Genomic DNA, 26,293 nt, shown 5'->3' with positions numbered 1-26,293 from the left:
CATAAAGACCATGAATAGCCAAAGCAATCTTGAGAAAGAAAACTGGAGCTGTTGGAGTCAGGCTCCCTGACTTCAGACTCTACTACAAAGCTACATCATCAAAATAGTATGGTAGTGGCACAAAAAACAGAAATATAGATCAATGGAACAGGATAGAAAGCCCAGAGATATACCCATGCACCTATGGTCAATTAATCTACAACAAATGAGGCAAGACCCTACAATGGAGGAAGGACAGTCTCTTCAATAAGTGGTGTTTGGAAAACTGGACAGCTGCATGTAAAAAAATGCAATTAGAATATTCTTTAACAGCATACATAAAAATATCCAAAATGGATTAAAGGCCTAAATGTAAGACTGTATATTATAAAACTCTTAGAGGAAAACATAAGCAGAACACTTTTTGAGATAAATCGCTGCAATATCTTTTTAGATCCGTCTCCTAGAGTAATGGAAATAAAAACAAAAATAAACATATGGGATCTAATTAAACTCAAAAACTTTTGCACAGAAAGGAAACCATAAAAAAAATGAACAGACAACCTCCAGAATGGGAGAAAATATTTGCAAACAATGAGACCAACAAGGGATTAATCTCCAAAATATACAAAGAGTGCATGCAGCTCAATATCAAAAAAACAAAGAGCCCAATCATAAAATGGGCAGATCTAAACAGACGTTTCTCCAAAGAACATATACATTTGGCTAAAAAGCACATGAAAAGCTGCTCAACATCGCTAATTATTAGAGAAATGAAAATCAAAACTACAATGTGGTATCACCTCTCACCAGTCAGAATGGTCACCATCAAAAAATCTACAAACAAAAAATTCTGGAGAGGGTGTGGGAAAAAGAGTACCCTCCTACACTGTTGGTGGGAATGTAAACTGGTACAGCCATTATGCAGAACAGTATGGAGGTTCCTTAAAAAACTAAAAATAGAGTTACCATATGAGCCAGCAATCCCACTCCTGGGCATATATCCAGAGAAAACCATAGTTTGAAAAGATACATGCACCCCAATATTCATTGCAGCATTGTTTACAATAGCCAAGACATGCAAGCCACCTAAATGTCCATATATAGATGAAAAGATAAAGAAGATGTGGTACACATATACAATGGAATATCACTCAGCCATTAAAAAGAATGAAATATTGTCATTTGCCTCAACATGGATGTACCTGGAGATTATCATATTAAGTGAAGTAAGTCTCACAGAGAAAGACAAGTATCATATGATACCACTTATATGTGGAATCTTAAAAAAATGATACAAATGGACTTATTTACAAAACAGAAACATACAGATTAGAAAATGAACTTATGGTTACCAGTGGGGAAGATAGAGGGGGAGGCATAGATTGGGAGTTTGGGATTGACTTATACACACTGCTATATTTAAAATTGATAACCAACAGGGACCTACCGTATAGCATAGGGAATGCTGCTTAATATTCTGTAATAACCTAAATGGGAAATTAATTTGAAAAAGAATAGATACGTGCATATGTATAACTGAATCAGTTTGCTTTACATCTGAAACTAACAACATTGTTAATCAACTATAATATAAAATAAAAATTTAAAAAATATAAACAGAATGAACATGAAAAAATATGTTGAGTGAATGAATAAATGATAACTACAAATCCCCTTAATATGATATAGCTAAGTATTGATAGTGAGAAAAGAGGAGTGTGAGTTCTTCTGTCATTCTGCTTTTTCAGGGTAACATCTACTCCTATTTACAGATTTGTTGTTGCTATTACTATGTTAGACCAAATATTTTATTCGTTCAACAGTATTTATTGAGTGCCTGCTATCTGCCAGACTCTATTCTAGGAGTTGAGAATCCATCAGTGAAAAAAAAAATGTATTAAGAATGTCCAAATCAGATAAAAACACATTATATAAGTAGTGGTGTGTATGAATGTGTTTGTGTAAAGGTACATTAAGTGCTTCAGAAAAGTCTCCTCTCTAAAGAAAGTTATAAAAAATAATATATGTATATGTTGGATAGGCAATTTTCATTCTTTGAAATATCTCAAAATGCATTTGTTTATATATATTGATATTTTTCATTTTATGTCAAGTTATATTAAATGGCCAGTTTAAAGAATTACTAATATTATAGTCTCAAAATGAGCTAAACTCCTATTTTATAAAACAGATTGGTCAGTTCTGATGAAATAGTTTACTTATTTATCTATACACATATAAACTATCATTGCTTCTCTGAGGTCTGGGAAATGAATGATGATCTTCAATAGGAATTTTTATCTACTGAAGTGTAGTGTGTGATAGCATACCCAAATGACTCGATTTATACTAGAAATGAGAAATGTCAATGTGTGTTTAGGAGGCCTAGACCTATATTAAATGAGCATGTGTAAATGTGTGCATGTGTGTGTGTTTGCACACACCTGTCCCTGTCCCAATTTCTATCTCCAAATGTCACCCATCTCCTACAAGCCATCTTTAGCTGTGATTTCTCCATGTGGGTCCACATGATAGTCATTAGTATAACTCCTCATCAGCTTATTTTTCTATTGTGTTCTTCGTGCTGGTTGTAACAAGCCTCTGCCCACCTCCATGTTCTTCTGGAGCATCTTGTGAGACGTAATTTGCTCTACAAATTGTAGTTTAATTCAGACAGACAATAAAAACCCTGGGGAGAGTTTCTCATTCCTTTCATTCTGGGGTGGCCATTTTTATTACTGCAAACACATGTTCTCGAAATGCACATTACAGCAAATTTGGTATGGCTTGAGAGTTTTTCACATTTCTCTGATTTTTTATACAAACACTGTCATGGCATACTTTTAATACCATGGATAAAACAGAAGGAATAAGCCTCTAAATGTTTTAAAACGTTTGGATGCTTGTTTTATTCTTGGCAAATCATCTGAATGATAGTCTCAATTTTATCTTAGGATCATAATAAATCATCAGAAAGCTGTGTATTTGTATCAAATTTTCTTGACATCCCTCTGACTCCATCTGCTATAGAATATATTTCTTTGAATAGCATTTTGGATTTTTGTCCTAGGCTTTGAGTAAGGGGTAACCATGAGAAATGGAGCCTGCTTCTTCACTTGCTGTAGGAGTTCTGTGAACAGTTATTATCCACAGCTTAGGCAGAGAGGAAAAATATTGTCTGCATCTCAGATAACCATGATATTGTAGTACCTGATTTTCTTTCCAAGGAGTGTGGAATACTAGAATGCTATGAAAAAGGTAACAATTAAAGCTATCTAAATTATTCCTTAATGTATTTGATTACACAACCAATTTTTTCTAACTGTGTGGACAAAGGAGATTCTGGATTCTACATTACCCCCATCCCTTTCACCCAACAAGGCTCCATGTTAACTGAGTATATTTTCTTTGTTTGTTTGAAAGAGTTACAGTGTTAATGATAGTATTCAATATATAGAATCCATATTCAGATAGCCTGATGTACCTCATTTACACCAGGTATGTTCCTGATCCCTGGATCAGATGGGTTCAATTAGGAAACCTACTAAGCAGAATTTTAGGAGATGCTGAGGAACATAGTCTATATAAATTCTTTTGATCTGTTGTCTATATAGTATTTTAATCCAATATTTTTAGTTGTGGTCAAATTATCTTTGAGATACTAAAAAGAGAGGGCAAAGAACACCAACAAGTTGGGCTACTATAAGAATTGTCTCTATGCTAAAGTAAAAACTAGTTTTTATCACTTGAAACTACACTTAATAAATCAGCTGTGGATGAATAGAAATGAGTTTATAAAAATCAGATTTAACATATTCGAAGAAAAGGAGGAGCTGAGACATTTTGAAGATAAGTATTTAAGGCCTATGTGAAACCTTTAAAATTATACAAGTCATACATCTTTGTAAGAGAAAATTTGGAAGATACAGATTATCACAATTATCTCCTTACACAGAGCTATTAGCTTCCAGATATATCCATTGATATTTAAAGTATGTGTGTATTTTGATTCTGGGGTTTGAAGAAGAGTGGTGGGGTTCAAGGGAGCCTATAGTCCCCTCACTTGCTCTTAATGATGAATCTGCATGTAGTTAATGAGTTTTAGCATCTCTGCCCATAAGTGTCTGGGGAGGAGCTGGAAGTGTAGTAGCGTCCTTATGTAGGAAGGAACAAACACTGTGTTTGGTGGAAGAATCAAGGGCAAAGCAATTTTGTACATGCAAATGAATTATAGCTTGCTCTATATCAGCACTGACTACCCTTCTATGTCCCACCTTTCCACTTCCCACCCCTTCAGCTATTTTTTACAAAACATCACTGAGTTCATTTGGGGGCCAGATTTTAGTTTTGATATATTGTGGGTGATCCTGAATTTTGTTTGTATTTTTCCTCATTACTGTAGATCTATGCATATGTCTTTGAAAACATCAAGTCTGTGCGACTGGAAGCACTGCTCTTATCCTTGCTGAGCATCGTGGTGCTTGTTCTGGTTAAAGAGCTGAATGAACAGTTTAAAAAGAAAATTAAAATTGTTCTTCCTGTTGACTTAGTCTTGGTAAGTATGAATCAACATTTAGCATTCTGCCCTGCAATGCTTGCAGTTGCTGTGGGTAACCTGCAGAGGCTCACATTATTGTCTAAAGTAAGCCACAGCTAATCCTGTCTCTTATTAAAGCAGGGCTAATTTGCGTGGCTATACATTAATGTAAAGACAGGAAATATTTTGAGTCAATAATTTTAAAAAGGAGGCACACATGTTTTCAATTTTCACAGATGCTTGTATTTTTTTAGGTAAATAAGAGAACATGTAGCTTAAGATTTTAAATAAGGAGACATTTCTAAGGATGAGACCTAAAAGATCTCTGCATGATTCTCCTAAAGCAACAAAAAGTGATACCACATCCTATTGATATGTTATTTGTATGGTATGATGCATAGAAATATTATCAATTGACAAATTTCCATTAATGATTGATAAATTTATTGACACTGTTTTTATTGACCCAATTTTGCTTTATTAAAGGATACTCATGATTTTCACTAGCCAGGGCTGATTCTCTAAGATTTTTTTGTTGTTGTTGTACTTGTCAAAGCAACAAATCATACTTTGCTCCTAAGGCTTATGGCATTAAAAAATACATTTTGAAATTTTAAGTGCCTCTAATGGGAACTCTTAACTAAACAAAGCATTACATTGAAAATGAAATGTTAAGCCAACCACAGTCTACTAACTTACTTATTATTAATTGGCTTTCGTTTTTTAATGGTCTTTGGGTTATATACATGTATATGACAAGTGGTGTCTAAATAATTTCAGCTATTGAAATATCCCTTCATACTGTTGAAATGGTATAGATTTATGTAAATGTATAAGGCTAGCACATTGGCAACTGTCTCTGAGGGATATGACTTTTTTTCTGCATAACTAAGATGGATGGCTTCTCTCCATAATTAGGCCTTGTATAATTTGTAGAGATACATATATGTAATCTATATAATGTGTGTGTGCTTGTATATGTGTGTGTATTTCAAATAAGCCATACAAGTGGAGGGTACTATGATTATTAGTAGTTTTCATGGAAACAACTGTGAAACATATTTTATTCCAAAGTTCTACAGGTATTAAGGAATTCTTATTATATCCTGTGTTGTTTTGTGGTTTTATTTCTGAAAGTAAAGTAAAACTTGCCATAAATTAGGAATTGATTTCCCAAAATAAAATCCTTTTTTGTATGATGGTATACAGTTTTCAGTAATGATGTATACAATTGTATTGATTTTTTTTTCCCTAAATGTGTTATTTTAATAAATATCTCATGAATGAGTTTGAAGTTTCCTTGGGTTTGGAATAAATGGGACTTTATTAATAATTCATCAGATTTGTTAAGAGAAAAAGTCAAGCAGTGAATATAGTTTAAGTGTTAAGTATGTAAATGTTAAGTAAGCAACTCTCTGTAATAACAATTGAGGATAGGTAAGCAGCCTCTTCTGATTGTTTGGATGTAGTGTATGCCTCTTTTGAATTCCTATAATATTTTATAATATATGTCCCACCTTGTAAAAAAAAAAAAAAAAAAAGCTTGATTATATGTTTCATGAAACCAGAAATTGAAAATAACCTTGGGGAAGAAGACTCTTGAACTCTTTTTATTCAATACTGAATAAAACACTGACTAAGACAGTTGTTCATTCAATACAAAAATTGTAAGAATTATCCTTACAAAAAATAAAAGGTACTCCTTATACAGTGTTGCCCCTAATATGTGTAAGACCTAAGACACAAATAATAATGCAGGCCCAAATACTTAAGAGTTATAGATCAAAATGTTAAATAAAATAGGTTCTATTTTCCTATCTTGACTAAAATACCTTAGTGATTACCTTGAAAGTCAGGTTAAAATAGAGAATTCTCCTAATCCTTTGGGTTCTGCCAGAATGTGGCAGCAAGGGGAAAGCCAGTCCCTTGGCCTGCCTCTTCTCTTCCTACTTCAGCTCTATCTCATCTACAGTGGGATTCATAAGTATAAATGTGGATACCCTTGCCCCACAACTGTCCCTTGGTCTTTCCTTGGGGTACACTGGAAGGATAGACCTGGTGAAGGTATTCTGGAAGTAGACTTGGAGCCATTTAGACAGGAAATTATAGATTCCTGATGATTCAGGGTGTGGTCCAGAAAGAGGAGTCCAGGTTTGAGTTGGGTACCTCCCTTTGCCCCCACAAAACTCCCATTTTATGGGGAGAGCTACAGTTGGAGGATGACCAGATTAGAACCCTCTAAAGCACTGTCTGAAAGACCAAGTTAGTGACTTAGATTACTTAATTTTAATATTGGCTATGTGTATTAAACACCATGTATTCTTCCATTTTCAATAAGGATCCAGCATCTTGTGCCTATGGTGTATTTTCTTTTACAGCTCACAGTATTTTCTGACTTGATATAAATATTTCATGAAAATTGTTAGCAATTAATGTTTATTATTGGCTTAGGAATTTTTGAATACATTGATACTTCTGATTCCAACCTAATAGCCTGAACTTTTAACTACTACTATATTCTGTAGAAAATACAATTATAGCACAATATCTATAAAGTTTAAAGTATAACCTGTAGAGTTTTGCTGCCTTTAAAAAAATATCCTCAAGACTCTTTTGCTTTTAAGTCTATTCAATGTTTTAAAAACTTCTATAAATTCAGTTAAATATCATCACAGAGAACAGAAATACACAGGAAAAATCCCTACAAAATAATATTATCGGCATTGTTAGATATTCCTTATTTTGCTAGTGTGATTTTGTTATATCTTTTTTCTGACCATGTATATGGTAAATTTGTACTTTAAATAGGTAAGTAATGTGCCTTTTTTAAACAAAAAAGTGTAGTATATAAATAGTTATACCAAACTGATATGATAACCATGTGAAATTTACAGCACCTATTAAATTATCAGAAGAATGAAAAAAGAATGTGAAAATGGATGGAAAACATTAAGGTGGCATGGCTGGTAAAAACAAATGCTGAACAGAATTCTGAACGTACATTTTAAAGGTGATCATGGATACTTTCAGAGAACACTTGGTTTCACTTATTATATATCATTATATCATATAACAGAGAGTCATGTACCTGAGACTCCAGGGAGGTAATTTCAAAAGTATCAAGTTTGACACATTATTAACTAGGATATTTTACTTCAAGAAATAGCAAAACTCAAAATTCAAAATTATTCAAGGAGACTGTAAATCATCATTGATTACTAACCTACATTAGGAATATTGATGCAACATCTTAAACTCTTAGGTGGTTGCTGCAATGGAGGGAAAACGTTCTGTGTTATAAAGCATCCCTTCATATTACGAGAGACAAGTATTTAGGTTGGATTGTGGTATCTGTACATACACAAGCATGCACGCATGCACACACACGCTCCTATAGTCTGTGTTCTGCTCCCCTTCAGAATCAGACACAATTGAGAAGGATATAAGAAAAGTTGTATTATTGTAATACCATTAAATTTTTGAGACTGCAAATTAAGTGCTGTCAAATCCCAGAGGGATTTTTTGATTTTTAAAATTCTTCTTAGTCTTTAAAAATCTGTGCAACTGCTATATTACTCGAGAAAATCATGGGGCACATGAACAATGTTTACTTTTAAAAATAGTTTTAAGATGTTTGAGAAGTCAGGAATAATTTTCTTTTTCTTTTTTCAAATGGAACCACACAGATTATTGCTGCATCATTTACTTGTTATTGTACCAATATGGAAAACACATATGGATTAGAAGTAGTTGGTCATATTCCAAAAGGGTAATGTAATCTTTTTTTTTTTCTTTCTTTCTTCCTTTCTTTCTTTCTTTCTTTCTTTCTTTTTCTTTCTTTCTTTCTTTTTCTTTCTTTTCTTTCTTTCTTTCATTTGTTTTTTGATGGAGGAAGCAACTGGGGGTAGGTGGGTATGAATTTCATTTCTTTCAAAGGCTCTCTATGGGACAAAATTCCAATTAATTTCTATTTTACAATGATAGAAACAAACAGTTCACAATAAAGAAAAAAATAACTTCTTAGACTGCTTATCTCTTACTTGGGAAGTTGATAACTATTTTATACAGCGTTGCTTCAGGTAAAAGATTTGGAAATTGCATGAATATTACTTGAAAAAGAAAGCAAGGCATTGAATTTCCAAATTAGAGTCATGCTGTAGGATATAATCTTCCCTATTCCACTCACATATTCCTATGACTATTTTTATTTCACTTAAAACATAGTAAAAATACACAAACATCATCTGAAATAGCAAACCTATAGATATGAGTGGTGTACAATTGTGAAAGAGAGGGTGGAAGTGGAGATGAGGGCATGTTCCCCACCTGTCTTAAAGCCTTCCTCAGGACACTAAGAGGAAGATTAACAAGAAGAAGAGGTGTTCACCCTAAAAAGACAAAATTTTGTTCCAAATATAGCCTGAAAGAAAATAAAGTCATCTTAGGGGAGAAAGGGGATGTCTCTTTTAATGGGTTGTACTATACACCAATATTTATAAATTTGGGATAAAGTTAGAGTCGCTGAGTCCTCTATATTTTTATTTTCCAGTCCCAAAGTTTGGCTTCTAACTACATTAAAATGGATGGACAGTAGAAAAATTCTCAGAGATTAAAAAGATAATTAAAAAAAGCCTGTCTTTAGCCTTTATGCTAAAGATATAGGCTAATAGTGATTATTGGAATCAACTTGTGTTTTCTAAAGGGTTCTCTACTTTTCACCTTCAAATTTAGTTTATTGTTTTTTTCTCCAGGTTAGTTTATCATTATTAATAATTAGCCAAGCTCAATTTTTTATGAAACAAAAGTTCTTATAGTTTGAAATGGTAACACTTTTATGTATCATATATCTTAGGGCTTGTAATGGTACAAATCAATTTGACTTGGGGATAAACTTGAAGGAGTGGTTAAAAAAAAATCATGCCTCTCCTCCATCCAGTCTAATTCTTCTTTATTTTGAGTAACTTTTCCAGACCCATCTTCTTAAAGAATAATAAAAAAAAAAACATGGCATTGATAAGAAATGGAGCTGAGGTTGAATTCATTTTGTGATTTAGATACATTTCTCAAAATGTTTTCTCCTCTATACATTGCATTACTGGTACTTGGTCTGGAGATTGTGGGGAGAATTAAATAAAACTGATAATATGAAAGTGCTGAGCATTCAATTTACATGTTGCCCCAGAGGGTTTTTTTTTAAAGAGGGGAAGTAAGTGTCACAAAGCATCATCAGGGATAAATAAACAATGACACTGGGCTCAAGTGGTTTTCAAAAAGACAATAAGACAATGACTGTGTATTAGTTGGAAGAAATATTTAAACAGTTATTTACAACTGAGAAACAGCTAACTGTGGTCCTGTATTTTGCAACAGAGTGTAGCTGGACACTTTATAGATATTTTTCTTAACATGGGATACATAGAGTCAAAAAACAAAATTCAACTGAGTACATTTAGAGGTCTTATTGACTTTGTTCAACAATTTCTTAATTGAACAGCAACCCATCTAGCAAATCAAAAGGAACACTGAAGAGCTGTACAAAATGAAAGGCTTTTATAGTCAGAAGGGGAAGGGCAGGAAAAGGATGTTTCTAGCAAAGAGTGGATTGTTTCAGGCAAGGTCACTTTCCTATGTGGGACAGAAGGGCAAATTACCTTGCTAATGCTGACCAGGTAATTCTAGATTGACTGGCTAAGGTTACATTCCCGGGAGAGGCTGAAACTGCAGTTAAATTAGGTATTAATTCTTGGTTTGCTTACATGGGGCTTAGCACAAGTCACTCCACTGTGGGCCTGTTGTCTCTTTTTTAACAATAGTTAAGTGTACTGTGAAAGAATCATGTTAAAAAACATAATTAAGATTATAAACTCAACGGAAAGTTTAAAGATTAGCTCAGGAATCGTAGCTCACAGTAAACTAGTGTTTGCATACAGCACTGTAGTATTCAAGGCAGGAAATACAGTTTCTAATGCCAGCCAAATAAAAGTTTAGGAAGATTCAATGAAAGAATGCTCCATATTTGCTTTTGTTCTGATACAGGAAATTTTTGTTTAGTCAAATTTTCTGTGCTATAACCTGAATTCTCTGTGAGTGAATGCCAGTTAGATACACGGAGCTGTCCTTGTGGTGTTCTTTGTGATTTTGCTTTTCTGCTAAATAATGTTGAAAACAAAAGGCTTCTAAGGGCAAGGTTGCTTGCTTTTCTCAGGGATATTTCATGTATTCTGTGTAAACTTCAGAGTCATTGCCATAGCTGAATTCACTGCAAGTTGTTACAGAAATAACATGAAAGTTGATGAGTTCAATATGGTCTTTATTTCAACAGCATTCCTCCACCTAGAGCTCCCCCAATGAACATCCTCTCTGCAGTAATCACTGAAGCTTTTGGAGTGGCACTTGTAGGCTATGTGGCCTCACTGGCTCTTGCTCAAGGATCTGCCAAAAAATTCAAATATTCAGTTGATGACAACCAGGTGGAGTATGCCCCAACCCCTCTCCACACCTCTCCATAGCTATTGTATCACTGTACAGTGTATTCCCAGATCCAGAAAATGTTGAACTTATGAAAAATACAACTTTCCTATGTGTATAACACAAATGGGTAGAAGAAAACAAAAGAAAATATCTAAGTCATTCATTGAAAGGTGAAAATCTGACTTTCTTGGATTGGTTATAGTACACTCTGTGTTTTAGAGAGGGACATCTTGATGATTTGGTTTTAGGAGAGAATCTAAATATATTTATCATTGCATGCTGACTTTCAAAATACAAAAAAACACTAATATTACTCTTCTTAGTAAAAAAACTAAAGGTTACAAGGGTCTATTCTTAGAATACCAAAGGATAAAGAGTTTACTGAGCATGTTTCTGAATCTACCTCTGCTAGTGTCTTGTCTCAAGCCCTGTGGCCCTTCATTTCTGCACAGGTCTGCAGAGATAGCTATGGAATAGTGGTTAGAATGCCAAAGTACCTATATCTAAATCTCACTCTGAAATTGTTTCTGTGTCCCAGTTTTGTCATCTGTAAAAAAGCAGATTTATTCATTCAACAGATGTGTATTGAACCCTACTATTTACCAGGTACTGGTCTAGGAACAAGGGATACAATGGTACATAATGCAGACCATATCTTTCCTCATCTCAAAACCTCCCAGTGGTTTCCCATAGTACTCAGATTAAAAGGCTATTACCGAGGCTTACAAGGCCATACCTGACCTTGTCACCATCCCTTTTCCTCTATGATCTCATATTTCTTTCATAGTTCTAGCCACACTTACTGCCTTGTTTTTCCTTGAGTTCACTAGTCATGTTTCTAGCTCAGGACATTTGTACTTGCTGTCCCCGTTTCCAGGAATTTTGTACCCTCAGGTAGCTACATGCCTCCTTTATTCAAATGTTCCCTTCTCAGGGAGCCCTTCCTTGGTAAGCTAAAATCCTAAATTCCAAAATTTTCCACTCCTTTCTCTGCTTTACTTTCCATACTCATCTTGTTTATTGTTGGCATTCCCTCACTAGAACTCCAGTCTGTGAGGCCAGGGATTTTTGTCTGTATTATTTACTGGCAACAGCAGAAGCAGAAAAAACATTAGGAGGCTTTTGCAATAATCTAAATGACACTTGATGACTTGGACCAGGATGTAGCAGTGAAGGAGACGAGAAAGGGACAAATTCTGCATTGGATGTGGACACCATCTGGGAAAAGAGGTAGTCAAGACTATCTCTAAAGCTTTTGGCTCAAGCAACTGGAGCTTGAGACAGGGAAGGATGTGGGAGAACCAGGGTGGGAATATATAGAGCATAGCCTGATTAGGTAAGTTTGAGATATCTGTTAACCATCCAAATGAAAACGCTGAGTGGCAGGTTGGCTATGTCAGTCTAAGTTCAGAAGAGTGGTCTAGGCTGGAGATATAAATTTGGGAGCTGTCAATGTGTATTTGGGTAGCTAAGATTAGAGAGGGAAGTGGTCCAATATTTGTGATTGGTTAGATGAGAAGAAACCACAAAGGAGACTGAGAAGTGGTGGCCAGGGAGGTAGGAGAAAACCAGGAGGGTGAGAGGTCCTAGAAGGAGCCTTTAAGGAGGAGGAAGTGAGCGACTGTGTCAAATGCTAATCTTAGGCCAGGTAGGGTAGAAATTAACCATTGGATTTAGCACTGTGGAGGTCACTGGTGGAGTGGTGGGAACAAAACCTTGATTCTAATGACCTGAAAGAGGAGAAATTGACAACAGATACAATAAATGCCTTGTACTTCCCTATAAGGTTGTTATTGTTATAAGGATTAAACAATGAAGTGCTTAGAACAGTTTCTGGCTCATTGTCAGCACTCAATAAATGTTAGCTATTCTTAAAATAATGGTTAAATTACGACCAGTGGAGAGAACAGAAATAGAATACAGAATAAGTCTCATTCCATGACAAGTTTTACCAGTGGTCTCTAAAAGTTGATTGTGATTAGGAAATGATATATCCTCCTATTATCATTCCTGTAGGAATTTTTGGCCCATGGCCTCAGCAATGTGATTCCTTCATTTTTCTTCTGCATACCAAGTGCTGCTGCCATGGGAAGGACCGCTGTCCTATATAGCACGGGAGCAAAGACACAGGTAACTTTATTTTCAGCAGGGACAAAAGAACTGATGGGTCTTTACTCTCCTTGGAGAGTGGGAAGAATGAGCTTCTCTCTAAAGTCCTGAGAATATTTTTACTTCTTCAATTTCTTAAAACTAGTATCAAGGAATTCTATCTCTTCTCTTTCTTAGGAAAGATCCTTGAGGAGCTGAATGATTCAATGAGCAGACAAAAAAATCCTGTATTAATGGCAGCTTTATTGTTGTCAATCTCTGAACAAATGCTCCCTCTAGCGGTGTCTCTGATTGTACGTTTTGCGAATCTAACCAGTCAATTTGAAATTTTAAAATTTTTGTTCACTTCCTTTAAATAAAATGAAAACAACTGTATGAAAAATCAGCCCTTGACAATGACATTCCTGTCTATAGAGATGTACATGTTTGTAACTGAATAATACGATGTCTGTGCACATTTTGATTTTAAGAAACAATTATGTATTTTTAGGAACTCAAATCAATTTGACATTTGAGAACCTGCTATATACTAGTTATTATGCTTGGTACTGATAAGATGTCGATGGTAGTAATAAAGATGTTTCTGTGATGATGATGATGGTGGTGGTGTTGGTGGAAGCATATATCGAGTTATATGCATGTCATACATTTTATATAAATGAACTCATTTAATCTTTTAGGTACCTCTATGAAGGAGGTGTAATTATTATGCTAGGTTTCCACATGAGAAAGTTGAGGAAAAGAGGGTTAAACTGACTTATCCAAGTCACAGAGCTTGTAAGTGGCAGAGCTGGGATTTGAACCCAGATAGATCTACTCCAAATCTTGCATTCTTAACTACTGTTCTATACAAGAAAATTCATGTATATTTTAATTTAATAAATTAATATTAACAGCTAACCATTATAAAACAATTCACATTTATTTTAAATTGGAGTTGAATGAGAATTTATAAAGCATTTTATGTGATAATTTAAACATTTATTAGGAGTTTACCTTATACTAAGTCCTTTTTGGGGGTTGTAGAAGAGTAAATTTGAAAAGGATATTGTTCTTGACGTTGGGGGCAAGTGGCCAGAGAAAGATGGGTAAATGAACATTAAAATATTGCATAAAATTAACTAATAAAATTTGATGAATGTACCATGGAGCAGAGGGGAAGCAGCAACAAATTCTGAATCTATAATAATTTGACATATTATTGCCACAACTCATCATCAAAGATGTGTAATTCTCATTCAACATTGTTTTACATGACAATTTGATTGATTTTTACACAGTTAGTGATTTAAAGCATAAGTTCATCATGTGTATTGGCATAAACATTTTTGCAAACTCTCAGATACTTGTAACCTAAATTTGAATGTTTAATACATAGTGTACTCAAGTATCATTCCTTACTCTGGAGACTCTTCTATCTATAAAATTCTAGGATTCTATAGTGGTTTCCACCTAGTTTCTTACAAGGATGAATGTGTTAGATTTCCTCTCATCATTTCTTCATGGTATTCTATTCATCAGACTTCAGAAGAAACAAAAGGTACCTAACAAAACACTAGTTCAGGGAATCAAAGTTTGGCAGCACAGTATTTTCATGCTGTTCTGCTTGTTCAGATTGTCGCTAATCTGCTCAACAATTCCCATTAAATTGTACAGAGAAGGAATCTGATTTAATGTGCATACCCAAATCGAGGATGCTTTCCCATGGTAGTCATTTTGGCATTACAACTATTAAGTTTACGTGGAGATAACTGACATGATTTGAAGAAGGCACTGAGCAAGCCAAGTCTTAAAAGTTTTGTTCTAAATAGGCTGTGAAACCAGTTTTCTATGTGACAAGACTTCACAAAGAAATCCGTTAAATAGCTCTGTCTCTCATAGGTACTAGACTTATACCCAGTAAGTTAATCTAGAAGAATTTAAACCCTTCAACTTTTAGGCTAATAATAGCCAATCAAAGTAGCAGTGGGAACCACCTTGCATTTGTCAATTATTTCACCAACTGACTCTTTCATGTTCAGAAACACTATTAGTATTTCTGTAGAAAGATATCTTTTAAAATACAAATATGATCTTGTTACTTCCTCCTAGAGCCCATAAAAGGTTTTGCATAGGTCTTAGAATTCAGACCTTTATGTTACCAAAACTGAGTGCTTCCCCCTACAGCCTCATCTTGGACTCTTCTCCACCTCAGTCTCAGCTCACCAGTCACAGCTCCTCCTTCCTCGTGGACTCCAGTGTCTGTTCCTTTTGTCTCTGTGGCTGCCTCCTCTAAGTTAACTCCTCCCATTCTTCAGATCTCACTGACACTTTTGGGTCAACGGTGTTCTTTTCTTCAGAGACCTTAGCTCTGTTGGACTTTAAGTGTTCATCAGTGTGATTATATGATTGATGTCTGCCTTCTTCTCTTGACTTCAGCTCCTAGACAGCCCATGTCTGCTTTGGTTCACCATATCCTCAGTGTCCAGCCCAAGACTTAGCACATAGTAGGTGTTCAATAACTATGTGTGGAAAGAATTAATGAAAAATGAAAGTATCTGATAATTATAAAACTAGTCAATTTTGCTGATATTTTTACCAAGTCCAAGATTGCTCTGCTCACTGCATGACAGGCCAATAAATTGGGAGACGAGGTGTTGAGGCAAGGAATAGCAACTTTATTCAGAAAGATGGGTGTCTGAGAAGATGGCAGACTAATGGAAATATTCAATTTCTCAGATCCTCCTCTTGGTCTGGAATTTGACCAGTATTTGGGAGACATTTCATGACCAAATTTTGTCCCACAGCACTGGGAGGCTCATCCCAGATTAGGCAAAAATTCTTGTTGATATGCCACTCCAGGTGCTAATTTCTGGATTAGGACCTGTTGATAATTAAAGATTCTCTGAATCTTCTGTCTTTCTAATCTATTATGATCCAAGAAATGTTTTCCCTTATTGCTTCTTCCCATACTTAGAATCATACTATTACAATTATTCTATAAGAGTCATAAATGTGATCTATTTCCTCAGGATGTTTAGCCATCATCAATTTTGTTGGAGCCTGATTGCACACTGTAAGAGACAACAATCTTATAAAATAGACAGGATATAAGTAATGTAGGTAGTAACATTGACAAAGTCATAGTGCAGCAGGAAGACACAAAGCATAAACAATTTGGAAACAAAGAATAAACAAAAACAATGCTTAGTATAACTGGTTGTAATCCAGTTACAATAAACCATCAAGTCCACAGGAGAGCCAGCTGGAGAAGCCAAATTCAGGCAGGATCAGGTAGAGAGAAAAAGATAAATGTTTCATCTTTGTTTACAAGGGTATACTTTATCAACTTGTTGTAGGTCATAACATAAGAGAAAAGGAAACAAAAGAGAAAAGGAAAACAAAGGTTAAGGCTAGTATATTTCCCAAAGTCATATAGTTATAAATCATATTCATCAGTTCATTCAGTCCCATGTAATTCCTGTTGATCTGGATGAAGTAATCAGTTCATCCAGATTTGTCATTTGTTACCCAGTCTAGTGGTATTATCTAAAGGCTATCAGAAACATATTTGTTAAAAAAATGTTCCTTTTTATGAGCCTTCTTGAAGATGTGGCAGTTTTGCAAATCATCACCTAAGCTGCCTATGAATGACAAAAGTCTTAAAAAGGCAAGGTTGAAGATCTGATTAGAATTCTTCTTGGCAAAGAAGCTTATCCAAGTTGTTGTGACATACAGCATTTTAAGATAACAACTAAAACTATAGCATTATACCAGGACATATGCAAATTTCAGAAACTTTGTATAATTTTTAGAAAATCTATTTTAATAACATTTATTCATACCATATAATCTGAGGAGGTTTATTGCTCATTTGACAATGCTTTCCATGTAATTTAGCATACCAACCAATTCTAGTCAGTTTAATATATATATATATAGATAGATAGATAGATAGATAGATAGATAGATAGATATATCTATATATATATATATATAGATATTTTCCCCCCCCTCTGAGGTGCCTTAGGGTCACAGTTCCCTAGCCCCCCAAAAAGGAAGAAAATCCCAACCAACGCTTCGCCACAGGCAAAACCAATGCAGTAGGGAAAGATACCCTGCTGTTGTCACACACGAGTCCTGTTATGAAATCAGTCTCTTGGGGTCACAGTTCCTCAGCCACAAAAATGGAAGATTCCAAACCAGTACCTCATCAGTCCAAAAGGGAAGAACCCCAACCAATGCCCCATCGGAGATAAAGCTGAATGAATGACCAAGGCTAGTTCAAAAGGGAAAATCCCAACCAATGCTCCACCACAGGTGAAACCTATGCAATAAGGAAGGCTCTCTGTGGCCCTCTGAAGCATCCCAAAGCTAGCTGAAGTCAAAAGAACTTTAATTAGAATTTGATAGGAAATTCATCCAAAATATCAAAAAGTTTTTTCTTAAAAAGCATTTGGTCAGAAAGAATATTTAATAACAAATACAGCTCAGTTAATGGCAAGATAGTTCACACAATATATTATCAAAAGCAGCATTCTAAGTAAACTTGTTCTCTTAGCAGAGAGGAGCCAAGTCTGGTCCTGCACCAGTCTACTTTTAATAACAAAATCCATTTACCCAATTAAGTTTAATATAATCTCAGTCTGACCATGCATAAAACTCCTTTTTACTCAAAACATATGTCCCACTTTCCTATTATATAGTGAAAGATTTTATTATTTTTAGTAGCTTTAATTACATATTTAAATTAGAGTTCCCAACTCTTAAAAACCTTAATTTTTAGTGAAAACCAAGTGGCAAGTAATAGTTACCAAAATCTGGAGACACTATTTTAGATAATTTTCAGAACATAATTATTCCTATAGCATTTACCTGAAAGCTCTTATCTCATTTACATTTAAAGTTTCATCCTATCAAGTTATTTTCCTTGCAACAGATGTAATAAGGTCTTATTTGATTCCTAGGTACAATAAAGTATTATGCTAAATATTAATGACTCTAAAGACATGTCTATATTAATTAGATCAACAAGCTTAAGCCACCTTCAATACCAGATATCAGTTTAATGTTGAATATTTTCTAGATCACATGAACCCAAAATTCCTTCTGACCAGTTTTATATTCCTGAGTATTTATATAGATGCTTAATTTTTTTTAAAGGGCAAAACTAAACAGACAAATCACACAAAGAAACATACACACACACACAATCACAAAAGTGAAAAAAACAAAAAAGGAAGAGAGCAACCAAACCAATAAACAAACCCACAAATGAAAAGAAACACTAAAAACTAAATTAAGATAAACATAAAATCAAAAATAAGTCAAACACAGAAATTAAACCCCAAGTCCACAGTTGCCCCCAAAGTCCACAGTCTCAATTTTGGAAACACTTGTTGTCTATTCAGGAATTCCACAGATGCAGGGTTTACCAAGCCAATTGTGGGGATGTAATCTGCTGCTCCTGAGGCTGCACAGAGAGATTTCCCTTTCTCTTCTTTTGTCGCGCAGCTCCTGCAGTTCAGCTTTGGTTTTGGCCCTGCCTCTGCATGTAGGCTACCCTCAGGTGTCTCTTCCCCACCCAGACAAGACAAGGTTAAAGCAGCGGCTAATTAGGGCTCTCTTGCTCACTCAGGCCAAGGAGAGGGAGGGGTACGCTAGTCACAATTGTGATGTGGGGAATGCCTGCGGTGGCAGAGGCCGGTGTAAAGTTGCAACAGCCTGAGGTGTGCTGTGTGTTCTCCCAGGGAAGTTGGCCCTGGATCATGGGACCCTGGCAGTAGTGTGCTGACAGGGTCCCAGGAAGGTGTGGGTAGTGACCTGCACTTGCACACAGGCCTCTTGGTGTCAGCAGCAGCAGCAGTAGCAGTCCGTGCCTGCTTTTGGGTCCAAGATGATAGCCGTGGCTTGGCACCCATCTCTCGAGCTCACTTAGGTGGTGCTCTGACGTCTGTGGGCACACAGAGCAAGAAGCCCCTCTCCTTGAGCACCCCAAAACAATGGTCTCTTGCTTCTCCAGCAGGTCCAGACGTTTTCCCAGTCTCGCTCCTGGCTAGCTGTGGTGTACTAGCCCCTTTCAGGCTGTCTTCACTCAGTCAACACCAGTCCTCTCCCTGGGGTCTGACCTGCAAAGCCCAAGCCTCAGCCCCAGCCCCCACCTACTGGTTGGCACAGATCCTCTGTGTGGAAATCTCTCCACTTTGCCCTCCACACCCTGTTGCGCTCTCCTCTGACACTTTGAAGCTCCCCCTCCCCCGCCAGTGAAGGGGCTTCCTAGTGTGTGGAAACTTTTCCTGCTTCACAGCTTCCTCCCAAAGGTGCAGGTCCCATCCTGAGTCCTTTGTCTCTCTCTCTTTTTTTTTTTTTTTTCTTTTTTCTTTTGCCCTACCCAGGTAAGTGGGGATATTCTTGCCTTTTTGGAAGTTTGAGGTCTTCTGCCAGCGTTCAGTAGGTGTTCTATAGGAGTTGTTCCACATGTAGATGCATTTTTGATGTATTTGTGGGGAGGAAGGTGATCGCCACATCTTAATCCTCCACCATCTTTGAAAGTCCTCCTCATGCCATTGTCTTTTGATATGAAGTGCACCTTACTGGTTGGTGTCTTTTTCCTTCCACATAAACATGGATATACTCAGTCACACGGGTATCTGAATGAATCCTGTAATCTGCCTTCTGACAACTAGCTCTCTCCAGTCTAGTGGAGTTACAGGCATAATATTTTGTTATTTAAAAATTATTATCATGTAAAATCACCAGTTACTCCTAAATAATCAGTTTAGTGACAGTTTTGTGTACTATAACTTCTTTTATGGACAATCCTTAGTTCTCTAATGACTTATTTCCCACAGAAGGACTTTTCCCCCTTTATATGCTGGGGAGTGCTGTAGATGAGCTCCACTAAATACAGAAGGAACTTGTATCAAGCTTCTTTCATTTAGTTTGATGGTTTTGAATTTCATCCATGCTGTTGCATGTATCAATAGTCTGTTCTTTTTTATTGTTGAGTAGTATTCTATTGTATGGATGTCCCAAAATTTATCTATTCACCAACTGGTGGACAAATCAGTTATTTACAGTTTTTGGTATTTATGAATAAAACTGCTATAAATATTTACATGTAAGTATTTTCATAGGTGTATGTTTTCATTTCTCTTAGGTAGTTCTGGGTCATACATAACTCCATAAAAAGCTGCCAAACTGTTTTTGAAGTGGCTGTACCATATTGAATTACCACTAGTAGTGTCTGAGAACTCTAGTTGCTCTGAGTCTTTGCCAGCCCTTGCTATTGATTATTTGTTTATATATTTATTTTTAGCCACTCTAATAGGCTTTATTTCCTTTGATTTCTCCATAAAGATATTTTAGGTATCTTTGTGGTCCTGTGAAAGCCCTCTCTTCTCTTGTAAGGCTGACAGTTTGGCTAAATGTTTCTATTAAGACATGAGCATTTGCTTATGTGAAATTTGTTCTCCATTAAGTGGAGCATAGCTAGGAGTGAGTGTTTTGAATTACCTTTTGTCAGCAAGTTGAGTTGGTTAGAACACAATACTAATGACTTTTTAGGATTAATAAAATTAAGTCTGTTTCACTGCAGAGACTGCTCCCTTAATCCCATATAACTGTTTCATATTAACAAAGGACTCCAAAGAAGAGAGTAAAGGCTTCTGTGGAAATTTGTCATCAGCACAGAAAAACCCTAAGCTGCATATTCAGTTATTACCCAAACAACTAGGAAATGAGAAGGGGGGCCAGGCTGAACAACTATAGGCTAAAGGACTTTTAGCTGAAATGTCATTTTCACTATTAAACAAACAAACAAAAAAGCCATGCTGTGATGTGTGATAAAAGTTGATGGTGTCATATTTCTTTGTTTAGAATTGCTTTTTTGTCATTGCTGACTTAATTTGATTGCACCAGTTTGTCAGCTGTCACATTTGGGTTCCTTCAGCTACAAAATATAGATGACAGTCTATTTAATTTAACAATCATGTGCCAACATTTTGTTTCTTCTTATCAAGAAGAACAAAGAATTATCTTTTTCCCCCTATAACTGTGGAATAATAAGGAAGTTCAAGCTTTCTTTTTTGACTGTCTTTTATTTTACAGGTGGCTTGTCTAATATCTTGCATTTTCATCCTGATAGTCATCTATGCAATAGGACCCTTGCTTTACTGGCTGCCCATGGTAAGTAGTGCTTTTTATTATTTACTTTTTAACTTTATTTTTAATGAGAATCATTATATTTTAAAATTTTCTTTGAAGAACAACCTCAGTGATCCTAAATCTGAAACCTTATGTGACATAAGTAATGGTTGAATGGAGGAAAGGTAGAAAGAGCCCACATTTGATGGGGAAGGTATGGGAGGGTACCATGGCTGTTTTCTAATTCTTAGGCTTTTGTATAAAAATTACATCATGGAATTAGATTTATTCTGTATTCATTTGGAAGATGGAGCTAGGCAATCTCTGTTATAAGAAGGATATGCCACTCTTTTTTTCTTTTTTTTTTGGCTGTGCCATGTGGAATGCTGGACCTTAGTTTACTGACCAGGGATTGAACCCGCACCCCCTGCAGTGGAAGCACAGAGTCTTAACCACTGGACCACCAGGGAAGTCTGTTATAAGAAGTAGACTTTGGAAGAATTTTATAAAATTTGTACTCTTAGAAAATGCATGCTGGGCAAGAGAGTAGGCAACAAAATTCATCTTGCCACCCTTGATGCATGGTTATACAAAGTGACTCAGAATATTAGTACACTTGTTTACCTTGCTTTTCGGAAGCCTGGGGCACTAAAATGATGTGAGTAAGATCCTGGTCTTCAGAGATCCAGAGACAGTGTCAGTCCTTTCTTGTTCTAATTCTTCATTCATGTAATAAGAATAAATCACTTTCATGAGAGGATCTCCCAATAACTAAGTTTACTTTTCAAGAGAGTTATAAATATATTCAGGTGAAACCAGAAAATTGATACTCAAGACAATTATAAAGAAATACATGATATAAATATTTAATTTTTGCAACAAACAGATTTCAAACAAATGGCAGTGAATAATTATTATAAAGTTAAGAGGACATTCAGCCTTATAACATTCACCCTTATAATTCATTACTTTTCTTTTTCTTTCTTCCTTTTTTTTTAGAATGCCATAACATGTACCCTGTGATTTTCTAGAATTGCTATTATATTCCTAAAGTACAATAATAGGTTAGTTCGAAACAAAATGAATATTACTTCAGTCTTCTAAATGGTTATTGCTTTTCTTTAGTAAGTACTTCAAAGACAAAGACATAAAAATACCATGATTCTTTAAAATTTAGATTAAAATCTTTATCTTGCATCTTCATCAACTTATTTCTTATTTGTAGTGTGTTCTTGCAAGTATTATTGTTGTGGGACTGAAGGGAATGCTAATACAGTTTCGGGATTTAAAAAAATATTGGAATGTGGATAAAATTGATTGGGTAAGTAGAAATTTGATCTAAAATTACTATCTTTGGCTTAAACACATGTTACAAAATAAGCTTTAATAGTTCCATTTGCAAAAAATAGTTTTAGCCATTTGAAACTTACATTTTACAAGCTATCTTTTTTCAAACTCAGTAAAAATATTAAAATGTAAAATGTCTTTATAAGAAACAGAAATGGAATTCTGTCAAATTTTGATTGATGTGTCCAAGAACTTTTAAAGAAATGCTAGCTAACTTGATTGGTTTGGGGATTCCCAGTTTCCATTATGAATTGATTCTGGAAGTGAAGTTCATCAAAGAATAGCTAGTAGAAATATGACTATTTATAACATATTTGAAAAACCAGCATTAATTGCTAAGAAATGTATGCTGCATTAATATAGGGTAAACATATTAATAGTGACCATATTCATTCTAAATACAAAGAGTCTCATGAATTGTTTTTTAAATGGGTTACATTGAGAGGAGCATTATGTTAATAGGATATTGCTAGGAACAGATTAAATTATATTGAACAATGATAAAATATGAATTTTACTAACATAAATATTTAATATACTTGTTCTAGAGAAATGTATCTATGAAAGAACATCCAAAATTCTCTCTCTCTCCTATATGGGTGAATTATTTCATGAGTAGCCTCTGTTTAGCTCTAATATGGAATTCACCATATTGAAATGCAATTATTTATGTATTCTCCCTCCTTCAGAGCCTTTGCTCTGAGAGACTTTGGGGGATTACTTATGCTGGCATGTACTTTAATAATACTCCTCTTAAAAAGAGTCATGTACCACAATGTTCATTGCAGCACTATTTACAATAGCCAGGACATGGAAGCAACCTAAATGTCCATTGACAGATGAATGGATAAAGAAGATGTGGCACATATATACAATGGAATATTACTCAGCCATAAAAAGAAATGAAATTGAGTTTTTTGTAGTGAAGTGGATGGACCTAGAGTCTGTCATACAGAGTGAAGTAAGTCAGAAAGAGAAAAACAAATACCGTATGATAACACATATATATGGAATCTAAAAAAAAAAAAAAAAGAAAAAAAGGTTTTGATGAACCTAGGGGCAGGACAGGAATAAAGACGCAGACATAGAGAATGGACTTGAGGACACAGGGAGGGGGAAGGGTAAGCTGGAACGAAGTGAGAGAGTGCCATGGACATATATATACTACCAAATGTAAAATAGATAGTTAGTGGGAAGCAGCTGCATAAGACAAGGAGATCAGCTCGGTGCTTTGTGACCACCTAGAGGGGTGGGATAGGGAGGGTGGGAGGGAGACACAAAAGGTGGGATATGGGGAGATAGATGTATACATATAGCTGATTCACTTTGTTATACAGCAGAAACTAACACAACATTGTAAAGCAATTATACTCCAATAAAGATGTTAAAAAAAGATAATATTCCTCTTAAGTCTCAATATTACTGAGCTTCTACCAAGGTACAATAGTGGGTGCCATGTGGAATTCAGAGATGAATAAAGAAGTACTTACCCTCTTTAGACACTAACATTTGTGCAGGATGCAGGCACAGAAACAGTAACTATTATATGAAGCAAGATACAACATAACCTGGAAGCAAAAGAAAAAACTTAGTACTGGAGAAAAATAGAGGCTGGAACATTTAATTTGGACTGGGTTAATACAGAAGACTTACAGCAGAGCTGAAATATGAACTGAGACTTGAAGGAACAGTATTTTGTAGGCAGTCCAAGAGACCAAAATTAACTAGGCTAATGGAGGATAATGACTTTTTTAAGGTGATATATGTGAGGTGGCACATGGAAACAGAAAAATGAGATGTAAACTTATTTAACAAGCTATTTATAACCCCATGATAAAGGTATTTCTAAGGGACTCATTAATCACGTAAGGGGGAGCACATTACCATAATGGAAGGGGAGAGGTGTCAGGGAAGGCTTTTTCCAGGAAATGATGGGTAGAACATATAGCATGAAGGTGAGAGTAGTAACAGATGGGGTTGGAAAAGTTAAGAAAGGGTTGGACTGAGAGAGCCTGCTTATGTCCTGCAAAGATTAGACTTCATCATGAAGGCAGTGAGGCATCACTGAAAGGAGAAATAAGAATAAGATTTATGTATAAGAAAAGTCATGTGAGTAATTTGAGGAAGATGGATCGAACTGATGAAGTATGCAACAATTGGAAGCACTCCTTTAATAATTCAGGCAAATAAATGAGGAAGGCCTGGACCAAAACTAACACTTGAGATTAAAGAGGAAGGAATAGAGTTGAAAAATACTAAAGAGGTTTCATTAGTTATCCCTCATCACCAATTCATGACATGAAGTGCATCAGTCTGGAGTGGCTCCTAAGTTTTCAGTTAGGAACATCACTGGAGGAAAATGATGTCATTCATTGAATTATAGAATATGGAAGCTTAAATGCATTTGGTGGTTACCTTTAGTCTTTAAAAAAAATACAGTTTCACATTCCTGAGTTATTTATTTCAGTTCCTCTAGTTGTATTTCGTATGTTATCACAAAGCAGTTTTCCAAGAAGGGCTCATGTGTCTTATATTCCCAGAGCTACTTCATGGTGAAAACATGTTTTCTTTTTATACTAGAAGGAAGTTTTTGCCTGAGTCTAAAATGCTTTCCCCCAGGCTTTTTAAGCTTGAATTATCTTCAGACATTGAGGGATAAGGCAGAGAAATCACAAGTCAACATAATTTTTTATTATTTAACGTGAGCTTATTTTTCTAAATGGATGCTCAGTGAGTTTCTTTCTTGCTCATAAAGTTTGGTAATGTTGTCAGAATATTTCTTGTGGTTGAACAGTTAGTATCAAATTTCTAAGAGAGTGACATATCCTTGTGATCTCAGAATCAAGAATTACATACAAAATTTTTCTTCTAATATGTCTTCGAATATTTTTTTCAAATATATATGTTCTGTTCTCTTAATGAATTATGTATTTTTAATTTAATTTGTTTCTTAAAATCTGTACATTTTCCCGTGATTATTTTGGGGTGTGCATGTGTGTGTGTGTGTTTGTGTTTGTGTGTGTATGGCTTCTCTGGACTATTCACTGTATCTCTGATTATGTATTTCCTGTTGTGATTATCCTATTTAGTAAATTTTAAATATGGCTTTTATCTCTGTAATATTTTTGTTTCCATCCAATTTCTTTCCCAGTTTTTCTTCTTTGACTCTTCATATCTATTTTTGAGGGTTTTTTCCTGAGATTTTATTGCCTAAACCTATCCTCTGTCTCTATTTTGTTACTTTATTTCTTTTTCCAATTTTTATAAATAGGTTCCTTGATTATTCCTTTATGATTATGATGCATCTTTAGTGGACGTAGCTATTTGCTGAAAAATAATGTGGGGAGGGCAGGAGGTAGGAAGTGAGGTGGAGCATCCCACGACTCTGATTTGACTATGTCATCTGAAGATTTGTCCCTAGTTGAAATAAAGCCTCACAAATCACAGGCTCTCTGATGATCTGATACTAGTTGTCTCCTCTACCTTCTTCACCTTGTTTCATCTCTGTCAGTCTCCTTTGGTTAGGAAGCTAGGTTGTAAGTGATACAAATGGCATTTTATCTTACTGCCCTTCTTTATATAGTATCAAATAGATACCATACGGGTACCTTTCCTTCTTCTCTGGTGGTCCACTATTGCCCCTAGAACTTAAAGCTCTTATCAGAAGATTACTGTATAGAATTTTATAAATTGTGACATTCATGGAGAAATCTATAATTGATT

The 26,293-nt window shown here is 35.3% G+C and overlaps 1 protein-coding gene across 1 annotated transcript in view; it reads left to right on the top strand.

Moving 5' to 3' along the window:
- The window catches only part of SLC26A7 (solute carrier family 26 member 7), a 199,116-nt gene that overhangs the window by 119,977 nt on the left and 52,846 nt on the right, over nucleotides 1–26,293 (top strand). Inside the window, exons 5-10 of the mRNA XM_007177491.2 lie at nucleotides 4,385–4,537; nucleotides 8,206–8,288; nucleotides 10,842–10,989; nucleotides 13,007–13,120; nucleotides 21,188–21,265; nucleotides 22,449–22,544. Coding sequence (XP_007177553.2) covers nucleotides 4,385–4,537; nucleotides 8,206–8,288; nucleotides 10,842–10,989; nucleotides 13,007–13,120; nucleotides 21,188–21,265; nucleotides 22,449–22,544 — 672 coding nt within the window. The remainder of the gene's footprint in view (nucleotides 1–4,384; nucleotides 4,538–8,205; nucleotides 8,289–10,841; nucleotides 10,990–13,006; nucleotides 13,121–21,187; nucleotides 21,266–22,448; nucleotides 22,545–26,293) is intronic.

Source organism: Balaenoptera acutorostrata, chromosome 17 (assembly GCF_949987535.1).
Source record: "Balaenoptera acutorostrata chromosome 17, mBalAcu1.1, whole genome shotgun sequence".
NCBI classification, from domain to species: Eukaryota; Metazoa; Chordata; class Mammalia; order Artiodactyla; family Balaenopteridae; genus Balaenoptera; species Balaenoptera acutorostrata.
The sequence above is the reverse complement of the archived record's forward strand: the minus strand, read 5'-3'. Positions and strand labels throughout refer to the sequence as shown.